This window comes from Agelaius phoeniceus, chromosome 6 (assembly GCF_051311805.1).
Source record: "Agelaius phoeniceus isolate bAgePho1 chromosome 6, bAgePho1.hap1, whole genome shotgun sequence".
Taxonomy (NCBI): Eukaryota; Metazoa; Chordata; class Aves; order Passeriformes; family Icteridae; genus Agelaius; species Agelaius phoeniceus.
In genome coordinates this window covers 29,460,240-29,479,031 of record NC_135270.1, presented here as the reverse complement: position 1 = coordinate 29,479,031, position 18,792 = coordinate 29,460,240, and the positions used below count along the sequence as shown (strand labels likewise).

Here is an 18,792-nt window from a genome sequence, read left to right as displayed (position 1 = left end):
TATAACTTTATTCTTTGACTGTGTGTTCCTTGTTCTGACATCTTCCAGCAGGTAATAAATATTTACTGTCACCTTACTGCTGAAAGATAGCTAACTTGATTTCTTTAGACAATATCTCTTGGACTACAGGTGGCCTGTGGTTAATGGACTTCATTGTAGATTAATTTGCTTTCCTTATGAGTACAGACAAATGAAATTGTGGCGAGCTTTTCTATAAAGTAAATAACCCCATACAGAGCTCTATGTTCTTAGACCTATAGGCCGCTTCCAAGATGCAAGTTATCAGAGCTTGGTTAATTTAAATTTTTTTTTCTACTATGTAAGGAAACTGTTTGGTTGTGTTCTGAAACAAAACAAAACAATTTTTTGTTTAGCTTCATTGTCCAGAAAAGACCTGCTCAGACTAAAACAGAGCATAAAACCAAAGGGAAATCTTTGTTTGCCGATTTTCTGGTGATTAGGAGGAAGTTAACTCTGAGAATGCCTTTCATTTTTGCCAGTCTAATCACTAGTGGGTGATTAGAACCATTAGATGGATGATTCAATCATTACTGTGTGATTCGGTGCAAAAAGTGTGTTTGGAATGGAGCATCACAGATGGCCATGCTGTTGTAATAGGCAGCAGGGTTCTGCAACTTTCAGCTGAGTAATGTAACTGTGAAGTCTCTTAAGTTACATGCATTCAGATATATTCTACAGGAATTTGACAACTTAGCCTCCAGATATGCTAGTGACAGTAGCAAAAGGGAAAGTAGCCTGACTTTTAGTACTGCCTGCAGATGGACAGTTTTACGGGAGACTGCTTGTGATGAGTAACAGGAATGATTGTTTTAACCAAGAGCTAACAGTAAATCTTCATGATTTGCTTTAACAACAAAAGCACCTTTTTTTTTCGTAGAGGTAGTAAAACTCAGTGACTTCATAGGTAGTTTCGTTATAGTACAAAAAGATCTGTGACAGTGATTGCATCTTTGCTAACTGAACTTACTCGGTATCTGGTAGGAAAGGTGATTCTTGCTGGGTTTTTGGTGACTTCAGAGTTAATAGAGTTTACTGTGTTTTCATTAATAACTTTAAAGTTTGTTTAATGCATGTAGAAACCAAAAAGAAAGGCAGGGTATTCTTTTATAATTAAGAAACTTTGGAATATGTAAAAATATTAAGTCTGAGACACATAAGCAATAGAGGAAGTTGGGAACTTGTCAGAATTACCTTGTCTTATCAGTTGCCAGGGATAAGCTGGTAGTGATGGTTTCTTTTTTTTATTAAAAAAAGGCTTGTCAGATTTGCCCAAATGTTATAATATATAAATGTTATAAAATATTTTTAAATGGTAATGTGACAAATTTGTAGTACTTGCAGTTGGATTTTTCAGTTCATTTACTTTGTCTGATATAAACTTAACAGTTTCAAAGGAAGCTATACGACTTACATGAACATTCTACATGACTATTTTTAAATATGTACTCAAACAGATTTGGCAACTGATCGGAAGCTTTTTCGTCTGGTGTCGAACGACTCATTTGTCTCCATCCAACCTTCATTGTCCTCTGGACAGGATTTGCCAAGGGACAGCGGTGACAAAGTGTGCCTCTCGAACAACCAGCTTGTGGACCAGTCTAAAAACGGTGCATGTGACACAGAAGTAGCTTCGCTGGTAACTCTGCATTCTCACTCCTATAGGAAGGATCATAGACCTCGAGGTGTACCAAGGACTTCTAGCTCTGCTGTTGCTTTTCCAGATGCTTCACTAAATGACTTCCCCCTCTATCAGCAAAAACGAGGACTAGATCCTGTCAGTGAGTTAGAAGCTTCCAAACCCCCTTCTGGATCCCGAGAGTCTTTGGGTGAGAACTCTTGCATTTCAGGAGTTTTTCAATTAGATGACATTCTGAAAAGTAGCAGCCCTCAACCATTGACTAAGAGTGGGAAGAGCAAATCCTTGAAAGCAGACAAAAGTATGGACAGTCTGAGAAGCCTGAGTACTAGAAGCAGTGGTTCAACAGAAAGCTACTGCAGCGGGACTGATCGTGACACCAACAGTACCATCAGTAGCTATAAAAGTGAACATACTAGCTCAACGCATATAGAAAGTGTATTGTCAGAGCACGAGGAGGAGTCTCCTAGAGAAGAGGAAAAGGATGGTAAGAAAAAAGACTGTGGTGTCAACTCAGAGGATGACAGTAGTTCTACTACTGACAAAAGGACTAGTAGCGAAAGGACTGCTGTGGAAGTGAGTCCTCTGGGTGGTGTTCAAGAGGTAAAGGGTTCTAATGCATCTGATGAGATGCACAGCCAGAAAGGTCTTGGTGCCTCTGCTTCAGAAGAGGCCAATAAGAACCCACATGCCAATGAATTGACTACACAAGCTGACAGGCCGCTTGGGAAGGCTGCTGAACAAAGAGATGAGCAGAGTGAGAAACTAGCTGTGTTAGTAGATTCAAGAGCTGCTAAAGAAACTAGTGGAAAACAAAAAGAAGGAGATGTCCGACCAAAATCTTCTAGTTTGATACATCGAACAGCCTCTAGCCACAAATCAAGCCGGAGAAGGACAGGAAAAAAGCGGGCTAGTAGTTTTGATTCAAGTCGGCACAGGGAATATGTTTCCTTCCGAGGTGTATCTGGTACTAAACCTCACAGTGCTGTGTTTTGTCACGATGAGGACTCCAGTGATCAAAGTGACTTGAGCAGGACATCAAGCATGCAGTCAGCTCACCAGTTCAGCAGTGATAGCTCTTCCAGCACCACCTCCCATTCATGCCAGTCTCCTGAGGGAAAATACAGTGCTTTAAAGACCAAATACGTTTCTAAAGATCGTGGGGGCACAGACTCTGAAAATGCTCACAAAACCCACGTTAGCTCTGAAGGAATTAGCAAAAAAAGATCTACACGACGGACTTCTAGCACAAACAGTGCCAAGAATCGTGCCAGAGTGTTAAGCCTGGACAGTGGTACTGTAGCTTGTTTAAATGACCCAAATAGTTTAATGGCACCAGGTAACATAAAACAGTTAACCACTTCAAAATCTGATTTGGAAGCCAAAGAAGGAGAGGTGCTAGATGAGCTATCTCTGTTGGGAAGGGCTTCACACTTAGAGTCAGTCACTCGTTCTAGGAATAGCTTACCAAGCCAGGCTACATTTCCTGAAGGGGAAGAGCAAGAATCAGCAAGTGGAGGTAAGTAAATGACCTACCAGAAGTACCTTGTCATATTTTGTTAATGAGTGACTTAAATTAAAACTATACTTAAGCATCTTCCCTGTTTCTCCACTCTTGCACAGTAAAACTGAAAAAGCGTTTCCTTTGCAATATTGTGAAAGATCTACTGAAATGGGTGTTGAACCCAAACAGGTTTTACAAAATCTATAAGTAGAGTTGTTAGGGGTTTGTTACCATCAGTCCTCATTAATTAGAGCTGTATCTTAAAGCTATTATTTGTGATCAAATCAAATCTGCTCCATTATACTGAGTAATACAAACGACTGCAGCCTCTCTGGCATGGCTTGAGGTGGTGTCAAGAAATAAAACCAATCCCAAGCTCTTACCATGCTGCCTTTAATTGTGGATTCTTACAATGGTCTAGTTACTAAGTTGAATTCTCCTAGGGATTTAATTTTTGCTTAGCCTTGCCTTTGCTGGCTAGACAGTCTTGTTTACTTTGAGTTTTTGGGTTTTTTTGGTCTTGATTATGTGAACACAATAACCTTCCAATGCTGGAGAGGAATGTAGTTTCCTCTTATTTTCCCTCACTATTGTTTTGTTTGGTTTAATGTGAACAATAAGCTACCTGGAGTAGCTATTAATACAGATTAGTAGTAGCATTTAAAACAAAATTTGGAACTCCTAATATTTTTTTGTTTATTGCTTATTATAATGTTTGTTTCTTTTCTTGGTTAACTATATTTGCTGCCTTGACTTGAAGACTTTTTGTTTTGAGGTAGATAAGTGTCTTTAAAATACATTTTCAGGACAGTATAGGGTTGCTAATTAACTCAGTCTGACTTCTGGAATTTTCAAAGGCCAATACCTACCAGATAATCTGGATCTTTACATCTAGGTGGACAAACCCTTCATAAAATTGTATTTTAGATCAAGACAAGTATTTTTAACAAACTATGGCTAATTTGACTGTTCCTATTATATAGACTGCCTAAAATATATAGTGATTAATCTTAAAAAGGTTTCCAGCCCACAGTGAGATAGGTTGTATGACCAATAGTGAGGTTTTCTTTTGGTTTTGTTTGGAGTTTTTTGTGGAGTTGTTTTTGTGGTGTGTCCCCCAGTATTAACAAAACAGCTATAAAAATCAGTACAATTAATTTCTGGGGAGTAAAAGAAAGCATGCCACACTGAAGTTCAGCTGTGTATTCATTATTGATGAATTTTGACTGGTTTACAATTAGTTCAGACCTATTTATATGCCTTCACTTTACTGATGTATGCAAATTTGTTTTTTGGGTTTTTTTAACTTTTTCTGTTATTCCTAGGAACAGATTGTTGCAGTAGCTTTAATAAAAGAGTCAAGGTTACTCTTCTAGTACTAACCCTAGAAGCTGAACACTTAAAACATATTCTTCCTAAGGCCTTGTTAAAGTGAGAGCTCTCCATGTTTACTGGGAGTAATGTGACTAATAAAAGGTCTCTCTTATGTATTTACCATTTTGACTCTATGCTTTCCTTAGCACAAAATTTGATTTCATTCTGTTTTGTGTTGTTACTGCTTAAAGCTATTAAGATTCTCCCTTTACGTGCAAAGGATTAACATAACTTAAGTTTAGAACATGTCAGACTTTGTACTTTGTACGTGCTTACTAATTGTCAGTAGGCTGAAAGAATTAATGTAAGACAGATGCTGAATATCGTGAAATACTTTAATTGCTCTTTTGAAAAGGTTTGTCTTCCCCCCATTTCATTGAATGAAATTTCAAAGTAATCTTAAAGGTACAAACTTACAGCAGCTTAAGCTTGAAAGGCTTGCTGGCCTGATCCATTTCCAGTTTTCAAATGACCATCATGTAAAATTTTAGTTGTTAGTATTTTTAATAAATGGCAAATATCCAAGCTGTACTTCTCAATGGATTGCAGGCTGTCTTTAAGAAGCAATCTGGAATTGAGTGCTCTGCATCTGCTGACATGATATGGTTAATAACACTAGCTGTATATTGTTTCTTCCTACCTTCCATCTTACTGTTCTTCCTAAGAGAAAAGGAAGTATTTGCTTTATGATTGTAAGAAATGAATGTCATTCTGCCCCTTTTTTTTTTTTTGAAAGCAGAACAAATTTTTCTTTAGCACTGCTTAAACATTTACTCAGTCTTGTCTACCAGCAAGGTAGTAATTACATTGCATTTATTTGTTCATGATCAATCTAATTCTTTCATAGTGTCCTTCCTTACTGGTTTTTCTCTTGTGTGGGTTTGTTGGATAGTTTTCCCCACAATTTATAGCTTATATTACAAGTTTTGTAACATCTGTATCTTTAATTGTGGATTTCTTCTTTAGGCTTACCCATGACTAATATTAATGAGAGAAAATGTTTTAACTGTTTAGAATCTAAGTGCTTTATAGCCAGTATTTCTTACTACTGAGATGTATTAATATTTTTGGGGGGGTTTTAAAGACATACATGTGTAATATATATACATGTCATGTGTATAAATGTATAGCATTTTTTTTGAGAACATTAAGAAATTATTTTATTTACTTGTTGCAAGTGAATTACAGAATCAACTTGGTTTGGATTTTCATAAGATCAGGGGATATTGGTTGAGTGTGATTTTTAGAAGTAGTCTGGTCCAATCTTTTGCTGAAGGATTATTTTATAATTTTATATAAATATTTTTTAATGTCTGTGACTGCTTATGGTAACTTTCTGAAACAAATAATTAACAGATGCACACAGGATAACTAAAAGACTGATACTAATACCACCTCTTTTTTTCCAGTGAGCAGCTTTCAGTTTCTGTTTTTCAAATATTATTTAAATCAATAATTATAACTTCATTTTATCCTTCAATCTTTAGAGACTAGAACTACATTCTTGTTCATGTAACTGCTAAAATGTGTATCTTAATGGATATGGTCTTTACTAATCTTCTACTAAGCAGGATGTTGTACAAACTTGTACATATTTCACTTCTGCAGATACAACTTAGTACTTTCATTTCTGTATTATCATGCCAGGAAGTGGTGAATGACTCATTTGCTGTGAGATAGTATGTGCATTTGAATAGAAATTGCAATTCATTAAAATGCAGAGAAACAGCATCTGGAAATTCTGAAATTATGTGTGTGTGGTGGATATATAATAAAAAAATGGAAGACGTCTTATGGTAGTTGTTATCCTTGTTCAGCTATTCAGACTCCAAAAGTAGCTAGTGAATTGATGAGTCATGGGTTAGTTGCAGTTGCTCCACTGTATAGTGATATTCTGGAAATACCCTCTTTGCACTGTCTTGTGCCTGGTTTCTGTCAGATGTGTGCTCTTTCTGGATTGTTGTTTGTAACCATTTAGAGAACCACCATAATGCTGTATGTAACACAGTGATGTTTTGTAAAACTTGAGCTGGCCTGAAAAGTCAAGTGTTCTTTCCAGTTCTATATTAATTGTAAAAGATGTGCTCTTTAAGTTGCTGCTCTGATTTACAGCTTGCTGCAATTTAAGGTTTATTTACTTACTTTTAGTTCTTAAGATACATACCCTTTTGTAAATAAAACTGCATGTAGTGTGACGCATTTTTCCTTCTGTACATTGCATAGCAATATTGAAGTAACAGCTCATACTGTTTTCTGTCTTTTGAGGTCTGCAGTACATCTCTACAGGCAGGCAAAATAAGGCTTTGTGAATTTGGATTAGTCTTGTGTTTCATATGACACATGGAAACCTGTTCACCTCTTCAGTCTGTATTTGTACATATATGCTTAGTGTGTCTGCCTGCAATTAAAAAGTGCAGTTCTCTGTTACTCAGCCAATGGTCATGGCAGCTGCTGGCAACATATGACTTTTCCCTTCTATACTGGTGTTTCACATGGTCTGTGTCATTGATTTGCCTGTTTTGCAGAGCTGTTCCATGCTTCTGATGGCTTTAGTTTTTGCTACATTTTCCTGCAGATAGAATGACTGTAATTACAGAAGATGAGTCTTCTGTTTTCTGTGCGTCTGCCAGTTCATGCTCAAACTACTGAACCAAACAGTCCTGCATGAGAAACTGGAGTTTAGAAATGGTAGAAACTGAAAAATGTGTAAAGTTCCTGTGATCAGGTTGTGTGTATGTTGGCTGTCTCTATTCGTGTATTCCGCAGAACGGTGCTGTAACTGGACCCAGGTAAGCAGATCAGCAGTAGAAAGGGCTCTCATAAGCATTTTACTGTACTGTCACAGCTTTTGTGTGTGAGTTTTACAGAATTTCCTCTGATGCTGGATATCTTGTCATCTCAGTCGAGGTCAGATTGCTACCGTTAAGCACTTAAAGATGTAGGCAGCGTTAGAAATTATATATGAGGCTACTGTAGAATTCCTGCAGTTCTGGAACTTACCAATGAAATAACACTTGAAATGCATCTTGCATCTATTAATTGTTAACCACTTCCTAGTAAAGCAGAATTTTAGTAAGTTTTGTGGAGATTCAGTCCTGTGTTTTTTCCCCTATGGATGACACAGAGGCTTTCATTAGATGACCTTTGCTTGATTTGGGAAGAGTGGTTCCATTTTGTTGACATGTGTTGTTCATGTATTTGCTAAGTATTCATCTCAAACAGGAGTTGAATAGGAATTTTTGGAATTAGATTAAAAATCAAAACTCTATCAGCTGTGATGGAATTGTTCACATTGCTGTAAAATGTAGCTCTGAGATAAAACTCATTAATTTATTGAAGTCGGCCACTAATTAATGTTTGGGGTTTTAGTTAAGGCTATGTAATGCAAACATGACATTCTGTGTATGATATGCTAGCATCATCTGCCACGTACGCTGGTAACACTGTGTTTTGAAGATTTACAGCATCTTTTCCTTTAGGTGAATAAATCTAAACACAAAGTCAGAACTAATTTTATTAAAGATTAATGTCAATTATGAACATTTGTCTGCTACATGAATATAATGCTAGGTATTGATACCCAAACTCTGGGATATAGGGTCTGCATTGGACAGGGGGTCAGATGGAGTTTAGCTTTAGTTTTTTGACCTGTAGTACATGAGCATTATATTCAAGAGGTCTATGTGAGCAGCCCAGTGTTTTTAAAAGTGGAATCATTAAAGTAGGAAGTTCAATGAAGTAGGATAAGTAAGACTCCTATTTTTATCTTTGGCCTTAGTATAAAAATTTTACTGTCAAGCTAGTCTGTAAAAATGTTTGGTTCAGAATTCAAACCAGATGGTTTTATTGTCCTGCTTTGTTCCTTCCTTGATAGGGTTTTGCTTTTCAGGTTGCTGTAGTGACTGTTTTGACATAATTGTAAATATTTCTTCAGGCTAGTTTCAGACTTACTTTTTTTCTTTTTTATAAATGAAACCACAAAATTGAATTCCTGGGCTTTACTTTCTTTCCTGAATTGTGTGTTGTTTTTTTCTGCACCATTTTCTAGCAAAAGTTTGTAACTTGGAGATATCACGCTGTTCTTCATTGTTTCTCCTTTGCTGCACACATCTCTGTTCTTCAGAAATAGTCATTAGTGATATTTTTCATTAAATATCCACAGTAAGTTATAATACTCTGAGCCAATACTTTGATTTTTTTTATCAGAGAAGTGTAAGTAATCCCTGCAGCTGTTGGTTTTATTAAGGTGCATGATAACATGTTGATTAACAACTCCATACTGAAGATATGGACTGAACAGACTGCTTCTTTCTACTTGGGTATCTTTCAAGTATGGTTTTAATACAGCGGTAGGGCATGTGAAGATAAACTGTATAATGGCCTCAGCCATGAGGAGAACAGTAGTGCTAACCCATAAATGCATGTGAAGTACATCTCGGATTTCAAACACAAATGAGATATAGATGCACAATAGAGGAGAACAGCATTTCAGCTGTTTGGTTTGGCAAAATATGTTCTGTCTTCGAAGAATTTTATTGCTTACTTGCATTTGCAAATTTCATTGCTTATGTGAGTACATGAGCCATAAACTATTCATTCCAGCTCTTGCTGAGAACATGTAGGCTTAGTAATTAGTGATTGAAAATAGATCTGTTTCTCATTTGATAGGGTGAGAAAGGGAGTGTCCAAGCATCACTCAGGTTCTGTGTGTACCTTTAACCATGCTTAACCTGACTAATATTCAAAACCATCTAGGCTTTAAGTGATGGGGGAGGGGTGTTGGGTTTTTCAGCTGTGGGGGTTTTTTTCCTTTTTTTCCTGAGAAGAGTGAGGGAGACTTTCTGCTGTGGTAGTTTTTTTTCTTGCTTGCTTTCTGGTTAGAATGATTGCAATTTTTATCCTAAGAACTTTATGGTTTTCCACATGGATACTTCACCCTTGTATTAGTTTCATACCACATCTTTCCAGGAATCTTCTTATGAAAAATTTTTCTGTATTTCAGAATTTATCTAAGGCACTGAGTTTAGCATTTTTTTGTAGCAAAATGAAATGGTCTTATTGATGCAATAAAATGTTTTCAGTTCTGCTTTTTCATGTTTTGCTTCTTAGGCTTCTCTCTTCTAAATTTTGGTTAAAAGCAGCGTTAAGTAGGTGCAGGGAGATGTTGCAAATGTTTTGGCTTGTTTTTATGTAAATGTTCCTGTTCAAAGGAAAATATTTGTACTTTGTTTCTTAAAGCTAGGTGTCTTATACAGCAGTTGGACAGTTGTAGAATAAAACTGTGAGTCTTCAGGTTCTGTTTAAAACTTAGTAAAACGGCAGAAGTGAGCATAAAAAGGTTCAATATAAAGCATCTTTCCAAGTGTCTGATGACAAAATGATATCCTCATGACGTTTTAAGCCTGTAACTGTTTCCAGTCAGAAGTGTTAAACAAGTTAATTTTAATGCAACTGCATGCAAACACATACTCATTAACAGATGCAAGTGTCATTATTTCCTCTTTGAAAAGAGTTGTGTTATATTTGGAAATAGGCATGTGAGGGGTTAAGTTTACTACAAGGTTGTCACTAGGTCTCCACTTCTTATTTGATTGATCTCTGGGGTGTAGGTTTATATTTTTAATTCGTGCATCTTGAACTTCAAACGTGATTTTTGTGTTCTTGAGGGTAGATAGTGCTGGGGACTCATATTCAAATGACAGCATTTCTTGATATTAAGTGCAGTGATTCAGCATAGAAGCATAGAATAAAAAAACAGAATAAAACAATATAGAGCACCTTTTAACAAACATTCTGTAAGCTGAAAAACTTATCTTCCTCTACTGATTAAACTGAAGTAGGCATGAACTTTAGAAGTATTACCTGTGTTACTTCTTCCTGTTACATCTAGATTTTGTACATGACTAGATGCTGGATATTACATTTCCGGAGTCTAGGATAAGTTGTAAGCAGTATTGGACAAGTGTATGTGACATGATAAAAATTAAAGCTTATTTATATTGAAATGTGATAGAACTGCTCTCATATCATGGTAGAGGGTAAGTTAGGAACTTTGTCTTCCTACTGGTGAACTCACAAGCAGTTGCCCTTCTCCTTCTCATTAAAGGCAAGTAGAAACACAAATAATACAAATTAACATACAAAGCTTTCCATACTGGTATGTGTACATTTTAAATTGTATGTGTTCTATGAAATTATATTAAAAACAAAAACTGACTGAAAAGTCTTGGGGAAGACTGAGCAAACCCAAGGGGCCAATACAATAAACAAAACCAAACCACAGCCCCTCTGGTTTTCCTTTTCAACCAAAAGCAAACTTTGAGCAGTTTAGCTTTCTACACTTCATGCTAATCCTCTCTGCTCAGCTAGCCTTTTTTTTAACTTCTTTGGTCATGTTTTCTACATGCAGCTTCTTGCAGTGTTGTGTAATGTTAGCAGACTTGAGCTTGTTGGTCTGAACAGCCCTGCAGTCTTTTCAAAAGAACTTGTAAACTTGTGTAGTGACCCTGAATGGCACCACCTGCATTCAGGAAGAATGTGTATAAAAGATGTGCATTGAACAAAAGTTTCAAGATGATAAATAAGAATCTCACGGTAAAACGGGTAGAAAGCTACACCAAAATCTACTTGGACTTTTAAAACTTAAAATGAAATAATAAATGGTTAGAAAATGCCAAAGCTGTTTGCCTCTACAGCTTTGAATTGAATCCCCAACTATATATTAGTTTTTTAAATTTTCTTTTTTTCTTAACTTCAAGCATGTTTGTATACCTGGTTTTCTCACAGGAACTGCCTCTGTTAGTTCTTGAGACTTGCTTTAGTGTTAAATTGGAACTATATAGGGAGGACCTATTGTGTTTTCATAATCTCTGTTTCAGTTATTGCAGAATGCTGACAGGTATCTGTCAGTGTTAAGTATGCTACCTTAAAGAATTGCACTTGAATGCTGCTTTTGCTAAGTAGTTACAAGTAGTAATTAAGATACGACGCTGATGTTGACCATCTTAATGGTAATTCAGATATTTACATTTCAGTTAAGACTAGTCACTGTTCCCTTATTTTGTGGTGCTTAACTGTGGTGTGATTACCAGAATTGCTTTTGCATCTGAACTCAGTGGAAACTGTGTTGTGAATATGAATTATTTTATGTTGATGTGTATCCTAAAAAAAAATGAGCTTTATAAATTGTAATACGAAATTAATGGGCGGTTTTGACCTTGTGTGTCAGGATTCAGTCTGTCTTGTTTAGTGTGGTTCACTTGCTTTGTACTTCAAGTGTGAGAGCTGCAAAGAAATGCTTAAAGAAATTAGGCAGCGTATTAAAATAAAGCTATATATTAAACCACACAAGAAACTTCTTGCTGAAATACCCTAAAAAGGTAGTATAGTCTATTGATGCTTAGAATTGTAAAAACACTTGTGGAGGAATGAGGAAACCCCTGGCTTTTCTGAAAGTACAGGAAAGACTGAATTAGTGTTGCCCTTAACATCTATAATTTTGATAATTAAATCCTTGTAGCTTGAATGTTGGTGTTAAAGTAAATCTCTTTATGTAGCTTCTTTTGTTTTAAAGCAAGCTATAAATTGAAGTTTCAGACAGAGAACTCATTTGGTAACCTGGGGTTCATGTGTGAATTAAACTCTTGTTTCAGCCTATATTACTTGAGCTATGGCAGTAGCACACGACAGTACTAGGTTGCTATAGGTTGTTGTTCCCTGTAGACCAGCATTAGAGTCTTTGCTGGTAAGTGTTGAAAGCTTAATGGCAGTAGTGTTCTAACTTGAAGTGTGCTGAAGTGCATATGGGCTACTCTGCCTGTAGTATTCCTGCCATTGCTCTCTGTGGGTTTTTTTGGGGTTTTTTCTGTAGAGGGGAGAGGTGGTGTTTGGTTTTTCTTTGTTTGACACAATTCTTGGTTTTCTAACTCTAGTAATAGGCTCCTTGGCCACCACGTTGAGACTTCCCTGTCAAGATTGTGATTTTCCTCTTGCACTGACATCGTGTCAATTTTTTTTTTCTGCTCTACTTGCCTGCCAAACCCTATTTTCTCTGCTGCCCATTCATTTGAGCTCTTTAGTGCTCTGCATTCAAATTGACTAGGAGCTTCCTTGGCTCAGGAGGAAGACTTCTCAGATTGTAGACACACCATGAAGCAGTCCAAATCTGAAATTGTTCAGATTGTAGAGCTTAAGAAGCACAGGTGTTTTTTGGGGGATAACATGTGGATAAATATTTTAATCCCTTGAGTACATACAAACTGTTTCTTATGATATTGCTTTATAAATTTGAAGCAAACCTTTTGTTTGGGGACCTGAAATAACAAAACCATCAGTCCTTAAAAATAAGTTATTCTCTTACTTATTCTCAACCTCCTGCCTCTGTAAATTATATTGTAATGAGCGTAGAAGGAGCAACGTGTATCCCTTGATGCTTATGAGAAAAAAAAGCTACTCATTTTGTCCCCTGAAAGAGTTGTGATGAGGTTGACCTCAACCCTGCCTATTTGGCAGAAGTTAAAAAATTGAGATTGTGGTGAGGAGTGGTAGACAACTTTGCTAGGTAGTTCTTCAGGCTTCTCCTTAATGATCTGTTCAGTGAGATAAATGGGGAGATCGGGCATCTCTTCCTGCCATGCGTAAATGGCAAAGAATGGGATATCCAACCTCTTTTGCAACCTAGCTATTTGGATCTGGGGTTAAAAAAATGTGAGCTGTATATGACTCCCCCAACCACCCAGGTCTTTGCTAATAACTGTGTGTTGTGATCCTGTCTCGAGGCAGCTTGTTTGAACAGTTAGGACATAAGCTACTTGTGTTGTTGTGAGTCAAGTTCGTTAACTTGGGGAGGGTCAGAGGGAAGAAAGGAGTCTTAAGTTACTGTTGACGGAACTAGGATGGGTTCGTATTTGACCTAAAGTCTGTCTTGATGCAGCAGCACAAGCCAGCGAGGAGACTGTCACATTTCGCCGTGAACGCAGCACATTTAGGCGTCAGGCAGTACGACGCCGGCACAATGCAGGGAGTAACCCTACCCCTCCTACATTGCTCATCGGATCACCCCTCAGGTAGGGTATCTAAATGTTCCACCATATTTAGCATGCATGCAGCAGACCACTTCCCCACACCCACCAGTGTTGCCAGAAAAGCACTTTTTACTTCCTTCCCCACCATAACCTCCTTGAGCTGTCACTGCATGTCACTGTGGGCTTGTTGAATTGTGCATGTATATGTGGCACTATTTTAAAAATGGTCAGGATAGTCAGTCTCTAACATGTTACAGCTGTTTTCAGATTGATATAAAAATTAACTAATGCTAATAAACTTAGCCTCAGTGGTTTTAATCAAAAAACTTTTGGAACTTTTAGAAAACTTTTACTTTCAATCAAGAAGAGAGACCCAAGAAAATAGTATCAGCACTCCCCATTTTGGTTTTCATCTCTTGAATAATGTAGGCATTAGGGACTAGTACTGTGATCACTTTTCACATTTGTAGACACTTGTGAGAGATAAGCAAAATGACAGAACTTTATAAAGAGCTAAATATATACTCCAAAAGAGACTCCAAATCTAAAATACAGGTAAACCTTTATGAAGATCTTGCATCTTTTTACAGCAAAAGAGGAATACTGAAGTGAATAGGATGCCCAGTATTGCTTAGTATAAGATCTAATTGTGTGGCACTTTGCATGCCTTGGCAATGTTTAAAATGTACTGTGTACATGTGTCTGAGGAGTCCCCCAGCCTTTACTGGCCCCTGTATTTACAAGGCTGAGCCTAGTGATTTGTTACATACAGCAGCTCTGTTTGATCCATCAGCCTGAACAGTAGAAACAGCAGCCACAATAAGTTTTTAAACATGTGTTTTAAGTCTTTCAATTTCTTGGTTGCTTATGGAATTGGAGAATCTGGTGAGGAGAACATGGCCTATAGAAGAAGGAACAGTCCCCTATAAGTATTGAAGTAATTCTTCCTTCAGTTACATGATAAATATGTAGGAGTAATTGCATATTTTATATATTCTTAATGATCTTCCTTCATGTGCTAAACTGTCATTGTGTTTTGGGAACATTTATGTAATTTTTTGAACTAGGAAAACCTGTAGAAACAGAACAAATAAAAAGAAAATACCTTACAATAGAGGGTGACAGAGGAATTGTGCCATCTTTGTCACACCACTAAAATATTTGAGAACTACTTTTGCAAATTTTTCTCAGGCAGGGGGAGTGTAAGAATGGTACCTAAAAATCTAACAGATGAAGGATTGACTTCTGTCATATCAAGGACTGAAACTAGTTAGGTGTGGTTTTAGTGGCTATTGCAATATGAAGTAGTAATCATGTAATTCTAGATTTTTCTTGGTTAGGCTTTTGGTCTTGCTGCAAGTAGGGTGTTCAACTTCAAGCTAGTGATTTACTTCACAGTGAAGGATGATAAAACTTTGTCTTTCAGATCAGTTTTGCTTTATCTGGTTGCTTTCACTTGGCTCTGAGTTTGTTTTCCTTTTTTTTTTTTTTTTTTTTGTAAAGGAGGGTAGTGCAGCTTTGTGTATTGCAACATAAGAGGCTGTGCAGACTAATGAAAGCTCCTTAACTGTGTATTAGTTAGAAAACAGTGTTTTCTTTCTTGTAGGTATAGACTAAGGGAAAGACTGTTTTAAACTGTGGTTGACAGCAGCCTTATTTCCACATGCTAGTGCAGTCATTAAGGTTCCCATGGCTTAAGCTTGACTTCAGTGAGAGACTATGAAGTAACTTTGTGAACTTTGTGAATCATGAATTTCATGTTGTGAAGTGGGAGTATCTCTTTAATCAGACAAGATGTTCAAGGGTAAAAAAGCAGATTAAACATTCTAGCCTTGTATTTCCTCTAAGCATCTTCATTATCTAAATTTGTTCTATTTTAAATTAAAAGCCACCCAACACTGCTGACTGTACTTTCTCTAACATAATGACATACATTATCAAAAATGCTTTATAATATAAACATAGTCAGAATTGAATACTTATTGAGGGTAATTTACTCAAAGTACTTTTCATGATGCTAAATGACTGTCCCTTGGAGTGGAGTTAAATTGCTAACCAAACACCAAAGTGCTTTTATATTTGTTTGACACAAATTCCATTTCAGCTGTCAACTGTGGAATGTATCTGAAAAAAAATATGTATTAATGTTCTAATTTCAAGGTGAACAGTCTAAAAATACCCTTTCCTTTACATGGGTAGCTTAATTTTAGTGTAAATTTTGTGTTACTGGAAAGAGGAAACCCTTAAGAAATATTTAATTAAATCATGCCTAAGGAGCAAATGTGAAGAAATATAGAGACATTTTTAGGCAGGTACCACTTAAAAGTCTTCAAAATGTCGCTGCAATTGTACTGACATCACACCTGTATGCTGTTGGTGAGCTGCCCCAGTTTAGTTTCTGATACTGCTAATCCATGACTTCAGATATTAAACTTATAAGATTATTAGATTTACTAATCTTTAGTTGCCCTGATGTTATGTGTTTCTTATTCTTGCCAGCAAAACTTTAATCTTCTAACTCTGTCATAAAATTGGATGTTGGGGGAATGTTCCCTAGGACCTGTTGAGTTAAACCTGATTTCTTTTTTAATTTCCTGTCCATGATTGCAATTACTTTCACTTCCTCTGTAAAATATTTAGTAAAAGAGACAATGGCATTATGTATGCGTGTCTTTGGCAATGGTAGACAAGTTAAACCTAGTATACCAGGTCTAGTAAACTCTGTTGGTTGGATGCTAAATTAGACACAAGATTGTTTTGCCTGGTAACCTAAAAAAACAAACCCAAAATGCACCATAAAACACCATCCACCCCTGCTTTTGTCCTGTCTAAATGTCAATAGTGTTTTGGGCACTGCAAAAGTAAGTGTTCACTGGTGTTCCATGTAGTCAATGGTGTATGCATGTGTGTAAGTGACTGTATGAAGCAGAATTTTACTCTTGTAATAATCAGGGAGAGAATAAGCCGGGGTTTTTTTGCAGTTGGTTGACATCGATACTTTGATGGGATTTTTAAATTGTGACAGATGTGGATAACTATTCAAAGGGCAGCTGTCTCTTGAGATGTACCTGCTGTTTATGGGAAAGCAGTATTGTTTAGCATTAGTTTGGTGTTGCTTAAGGAAGGCAGTGAAAGTTGGCACATCCGTGAACTTCCTTAGGGCTTCTGTTGCTGCACAGCTCACTGAAAGCCTTGTGTACTGCAGCAAAACACTGAATTTAAATTTCAGGTTAAAATGTTAGAACACAGTAAATAATGAGTTGCAGTTCTTTTCTTCCTGAGCTGTGTGCATGTCTGCATTATTTTGCATGAGCTTTTCTTAACATCTATTCTTATATCCGTATTTTGTTTTCCAGTGATGCTCTAACAAAAGAACTGAAAAATAGATGATGTAGAAAATACTGTTAAAAGCAAGTACATCAGATATAACCCTTCAACTCTTAGTAAGATCTTGTTTTTTTTAGTTGCCTCATTTGCCAACTCTAGCATCATGCTGTAAATAGTGCTAAAACCAACAGGTGATATATATTGTTTTTCAAAAGAGAGTGTTTAAACTATTTTCCAGTCTTTAAAATACAAAGTCTAAGATAATGCCTCAGCTACTGTAACTTCTTTAAATCCACAAAATGAAGGATAATAAAACCAGTGCTCTTGCAAAGATGGTGTGATATCAACTGTAAACATAATGTACTCTGACACTGTCATACCTGATATTAAACAAGCTATTAAAACAAGCTAACTTTTGCAAATAGTTTTATAAAGTTAATTTTGCAATTGAAGTCTGTGAAGAGGAGAATTAACATTTTTAAACGTTGTCTGCTCATGGCTATGAGAAATGTACAAATTTCTCTGAAAGCCAGGTTGGCTTTTAAAACCTTTGTTTTGGTGAGTAATAAAGCTTTTGCTGTAACTTCAAAATAACTTCAGAATCAACTTTAGTTTTGCCAATTAATAACTTTATATAGAGAGTCTTAATATGTTCAAAATAATTCTGGATCCAAATGTATTACTTCAGTAATTTTCAAGGTCTGTATTGTCCTTTGGCTATTAACAAAGCTTAAAGACTTTTTCTAGTTAGTGTGAATTAATAATAAGAAAGGTAATATGACTAAGAAAAAAGTCCTAAACAGCTGCTCAGGTCATACTTGAATAAACAAAAAATTATTGTGAGAAGACTGGAATAGTCAGTAGTAAATATAGGTGATAGGTCAGGTTAGCCTGTAGTTAAACTAACTGGCTCTAATTTGCTTTTCACCCACAAATTAAGACACAGAAGAAAATACCTGTTGGGTGACTTGGGGAGATCTTAGAAAGCAATACTACTTCTAAGTTGACAGGAGCACTATCTCTAGATTACTGCCTCAACTAGGGCCTAAATACTCTGTTACATAGAATGTAGGGGTTATTTTAACCCTAACTGTTGATTGCTTAATGCTACTATTTAAAAAAAAAAGATTTCCTCTTTAAACTGAAAAATCTTGTTTTGCTTCACTTCTGGCTCTTTTGCACTTCTTCCTGGTAATGTGTCCCCAATGCGTGTTTTCTCGTAGCCTTCAAGATGGTCAGCAAGGCCAGCAGTGCTCCTCCCAGGTCAGAGTGCAGTCCTGCCCCCCTTCCCAGGCAGCTGTGCCCGGCGCTAGCGCCTCCTTGCTGGTGAGAAATGGGAGTGTCCACTTAGAAGCATCACATGCCACTGCATCTGCTGTAGGCGGTAGCAGTTTGCACGATGAACTTGGTATGCAGGCCTTATGTAACCTTGGTGACATGGAAGTGTTAATACAGCAGATTTTTTGGTAATAATGCACTGAAAACCAGCTAATCTGAGCATTGTTTCTGAATCTTATAGGTGTGTTTCTAGGAAGAACTAAGAGCTATTTTGCTTCATTGAGCTATATTGAGCTATATTGCTCAATCACCTTTCCAGGCAGTTTCTCTAACAAATGTGTGATAAGAAATAAGGAGTCATAGATACAAGTAATGATGGTGTGAGAGCTTTCTTGATTTGAATAATGTAACACAAGTAATAAATCTTTCCTATGGTCCAGCAGGCAGTTGAGCAGAAATGGAGACTTTGGGGATCTTCTGGTTCCTGAAAAAAACCAACTTGTTATGGCTCCTAAGAATTCTTGATCTTTCCTTTTTTAGATAAGTTGTTTACCTGCTGTTCAAAAAAAGAAATACTTATGTAAATGAATGCTTTGTTTTGAATGTACACCTTAATTTAGGAGCTTGGT

General features: G+C 36.6%; 1 protein-coding gene across 9 annotated transcripts in view; it reads left to right on the top strand.

Moving 5' to 3' along the window:
- Window positions 1–18,792, top strand: part of PCNX1 (pecanex 1) — an 89,865-nt gene that overhangs the window by 17,909 nt on the left and 53,164 nt on the right. For 4 of the 9 annotated variants that reach the window (XR_013182791.1, XM_054635615.2, XM_054635613.2 and 1 more), the window contains exons 6-8: window positions 1,476–3,176; window positions 13,468–13,600; window positions 18,109–18,293. Coding sequence is in view for 8 of the 9 variants with exons in the window: in XM_054635615.2 (XP_054491590.2) it covers window positions 1,476–3,176; window positions 13,468–13,600; window positions 18,109–18,293 (2,019 nt within the window). In the remaining variant the exon portion in view is untranslated. The remainder of the gene's footprint in view (window positions 1–1,475; window positions 3,177–13,467; window positions 13,601–18,108; window positions 18,294–18,792) is intronic. The other 5 variants (XM_054635619.2, XM_054635618.2, XM_054635621.2 and 2 more) reach the window with 3 other exon arrangements.